At 48.1% G+C, this 3,332-nt stretch overlaps 1 protein-coding gene across 2 annotated transcripts; it reads right to left on the bottom strand.

Moving 5' to 3' along the window:
- Window positions 1-1,148: 1,148 nt before the first annotated feature.
- Window positions 1,149-3,095, bottom strand: her9 (hairy-related 9). 2 transcript variants are annotated; one of them, XM_003963118.3, is made up of 4 exons: window positions 2,721-3,095; window positions 2,459-2,554; window positions 2,285-2,372; window positions 1,149-2,165 (listed from the first exon to the last, which is right to left on the bottom strand). In XM_003963118.3, the coding sequence occupies exons 1-4, from the start codon at window positions 2,826-2,828 to the stop codon at window positions 1,591-1,593; spliced, it is 867 nt and encodes a 288-aa protein (XP_003963167.1). In that variant the 5' UTR covers window positions 2,829-3,095; the 3' UTR covers window positions 1,149-1,590. The 2 variants fall into 2 exon arrangements, with proteins under 2 accessions (XP_003963167.1, XP_011620273.1); XM_011621971.2 differs by having other exon boundaries at window positions 1,149-2,162; window positions 2,721-3,090.
- Window positions 3,096-3,332: the final 237 nt, after the last annotated feature.

Raw genomic sequence — 3,332 nt, 5'->3', positions numbered from 1 at the left:
TACTTTAGATGCTACAAAGAGAGAGGCGCGTGGGCCAGTTGATGCTGAAAATATTTAGTGATCAAGAACAGGTTTGTGTTCTTTCGCTGCTTCCAAACTCTTTTACGCATCTGCGTTTGCCTGTATGTTCCCGTAAATCGCTGAAACAGCCCCAGATCTGCGGTGCACATTAAGAGTCAGGTGCGGTGAGACATTCACATATAGGAAGCCCTGACAATGTTTATCCGGTGCTGTATCTCAAATCTGTGAAACGCTTCTGAACCGTGCCATGCCATGCGCGTTGGCGGAGTATTAAATGTTCAGGGGCTGTAACCTAACCCCATAGCAAGAGGCCCGTTGACTGCAAGTGGCTGACACATGGCCAGCGCCACGCCGCCCGACGCTGGTGCGCAGCCCTCAGTTCCAGTTCCGGACCCCACTCAGTGGAAGAGTATAAATTTACATGATATACAGAGACAGGGGAAGGAGGTCGAGACACGTATATTTAAAGGAAACTCACCTGACTAATTTTAGACAGCTAAAAAAAAAGCCTTTCGTGTTGAGCGTTTTGTTTAGATCGCCCTCAAAGATGTCGACAAAATTTGAGACGACCTTTATGCCCCCACAATCAAACAACGGAACAAGTTCCCTCGTTTTATGTTTTATGGAGGTCTGAGCCTATTGGAAGGGGAATTGAACAAATGGCGCATAAAAGGAAGCGAGGATCCGTCCATATTCTTTTTCAACCAGGCAATCTGTTAGTGACATTAACCCTTGAGCGCATTTCCCAGGCTCATGAATAGGCTCTAAGACTTCGTAACGCTCCCGCTGCATACTGGATGAGACTCTTTTCAAACTTTTAATTACCTTTTATAGCAATAGAAAAACACACCCCTATTGTCCAGCGGGTCATTCTCCAGCAGGTCAGAAGAAGCTCCCGCCAAACTTACTGACAATGTGGTCATTAGTATTAGTATTTTAATTTTTTAATTTCTGGGAGTGATAAATAGGTTTCAGATTCTCGCATTTACTGTGAGCTGTGCGTCATTACGCATCAAAACGGGCGGCTTTAATATCAGCCTCATATTTATAAGTAAATGGGTGAAGTTGTTATTTCATTATCAAGAGGAAATTATTAAACATCAAGGGACTTTAGACAAAAAACTTGATATGTCCTTAATATTTTATTTTTTTTAAAAACTTTATTCAAACAATTTGGCCCGTCGTCCAATTGCAGTTTCAACACAAAACAGCAAAGAATATAAAACAGCTTTGGTTTAACAATCAATAACAGCTCTGTACAAAACTAAATCTTTCCATAAAAAGTACTTCATAACAAAAGTTAACTATAAATCTTCCATCTGCATGTACAACATTTATCACCGACGTCCAAATGTTGGAATCAGGAGATAAATTTTAAACATCATGTGCCGGTTAAGGCAACCTGTGTTCCTTAAAACGAAACAACAGCCACAGGGGAATATTAATCGGAGTTACTGTCCCAGCGGAATAGTGTTTAACCTCCGCAACAGGTGTTTGGGTGGTTACTTTGATCTTGAATCTTTCGATCTTGGCTTCAAAAGTGTCTTTTCGGCCCCGCATTAGCCTGCGTTACCAAGGCCTCCACACAGGCTCGCTGCTCTCCGAGCCTGGGCTGACCCCGACCGGGCTGACCGCTTGGGATCCCCCAGAGAAAGACGTCATGCCGTGGACCGGAGACGATGCAGGCGGAGCCGAGCTGCCGTGCACCGGACCGGCGTTCAGCGCGACAGGCACTCCTGCGTTTGCGTAAAGGGGTATGACAGGCGCGGTGGTGGAGCCAAAAGAAGGGTTCGGGATCAAAAAGGCGAACTGTCCATCAGTGGCGGGGACCAGCTGGAAGCCACCGAAGACTTTAGGAGACACAGCTTCGGGGGTATTGAGTTTAGCGCCGCCGCTGATGGGCAAAGAGGATGGAAGCTGCACATGAAGAGGCTGAGCCAGGTGCGCCTGCTGGGATGCAGCTTGTTGCTGATAGTTCATGGACATCATCTGACCCATGCAGCTGGACAAGTGGCTGAGGAGCCTTGATCGCACCTCCGTGTTCACCCCCTCTGAGGTGGACAGGAAGCGGGTGACCTCGTTCATGCACTCGTTGAATCCGGCTCTGTATTTGCTGAGGACGGTGACGTCTGCTGAGAGCGCTGCTAGGAGAGAGAGAGAGATGGGACATGAGTGGGGCAACAGTGGATCCGTGATTTAGAAAGAGCTAATGACGGTTTATCTGTTCGATTTGAGCACTCGTGCGCGTCTTAAATAAACTTACCGCTCATCTGGACGCGCTGCAGGTTCCTCAAGTGCTTCACTGTCATTTCAAGGATATCAGCTTTCTCCAGTTTGGAGTGTCTGGAGCTCTGCAGGACATAATGAGTTGTTTAATTTCACAACAAGAGTTAACAAGAGCTGAAGACAAGAGCAAAATAGGATTATTCAAACTTACATCTTTCTTAAGTGCGTCCAGGATGAGAGTCTTGAGCTGCCCAAGGCTTTCGTTTATTCTTGCTCTTCGTCGTTTTTCCATGATCGGCTTGGATGACTGCAAAAGGAGACAATAACATTTATAAATGTCCTGTTGACATGTCCGTCCCGAAATGGCTCGTTTTGTATGAAAGGCGCAGCACTATCGACTGTGTGTGCTTTCTCCACGCACCCTCACGGGCCTGGAAACGTGATTATTTGTTCGTAAAAGTAAAGATTCTTACTTTTCTGTGCTCACTGGCATTTTTAGGTTTGTCCGGTGTGTGTGAGCCACTTGCAGGAGCGCCGGCAATAGGAGACGCCGTCTGCTTTTCCATAGTGTCAGCTGGCATTGTCAAAACCAGTAAAAAGTCTTTAAAAGTAAATCCTCTTTGGAAGCGAAGGTGGAGGAGAGGGAAAACCAAAACAAAGTTTAAAACACCCGGAGATGTTTCAAAAAAAGTTCAACTGAGGCGCAACACATTGAATTGGGGCCTGAAAATCCCACCAGTCACTTGGTGTTCTGTTATCACCGAGCTGCCACCTTCCGCCGCGCTGCGACTCGACGAGCCTCTGCCGCCGCCACGCGCGGCCGCGCTATTTATAGACGGCTCGCGTGCTCCCGGTTCGTGTGAATCCCTCTCTGCATTCTTTCCCACACTCGCCTCAGCCAATAGCAGCGAGGACTCACCCATTGGGCGCGGGGCCGACCGCTGATTGGACAACACCCCCGCGGGCCGTCAGTCACGCGCTGCTCAATCAGCCCTGCAGGGACAAACAACAAAGCGGAGCGAGCGGCCGCGTTGCGCTGCGCCGCGCGTGATAAGGGAGGAGGGAATGCGCTCGATGTTTGCCTC

The sequence above is a fragment of the Takifugu rubripes genome, chromosome 3 (assembly GCF_901000725.2).
Source record: "Takifugu rubripes chromosome 3, fTakRub1.2, whole genome shotgun sequence".
Lineage (NCBI taxonomy): Eukaryota > Metazoa > Chordata > Actinopteri > Tetraodontiformes > Tetraodontidae > Takifugu > Takifugu rubripes.
Note: the sequence above shows the minus strand (reverse complement) of the source record. Positions and strands in the feature narration are given on the sequence as shown.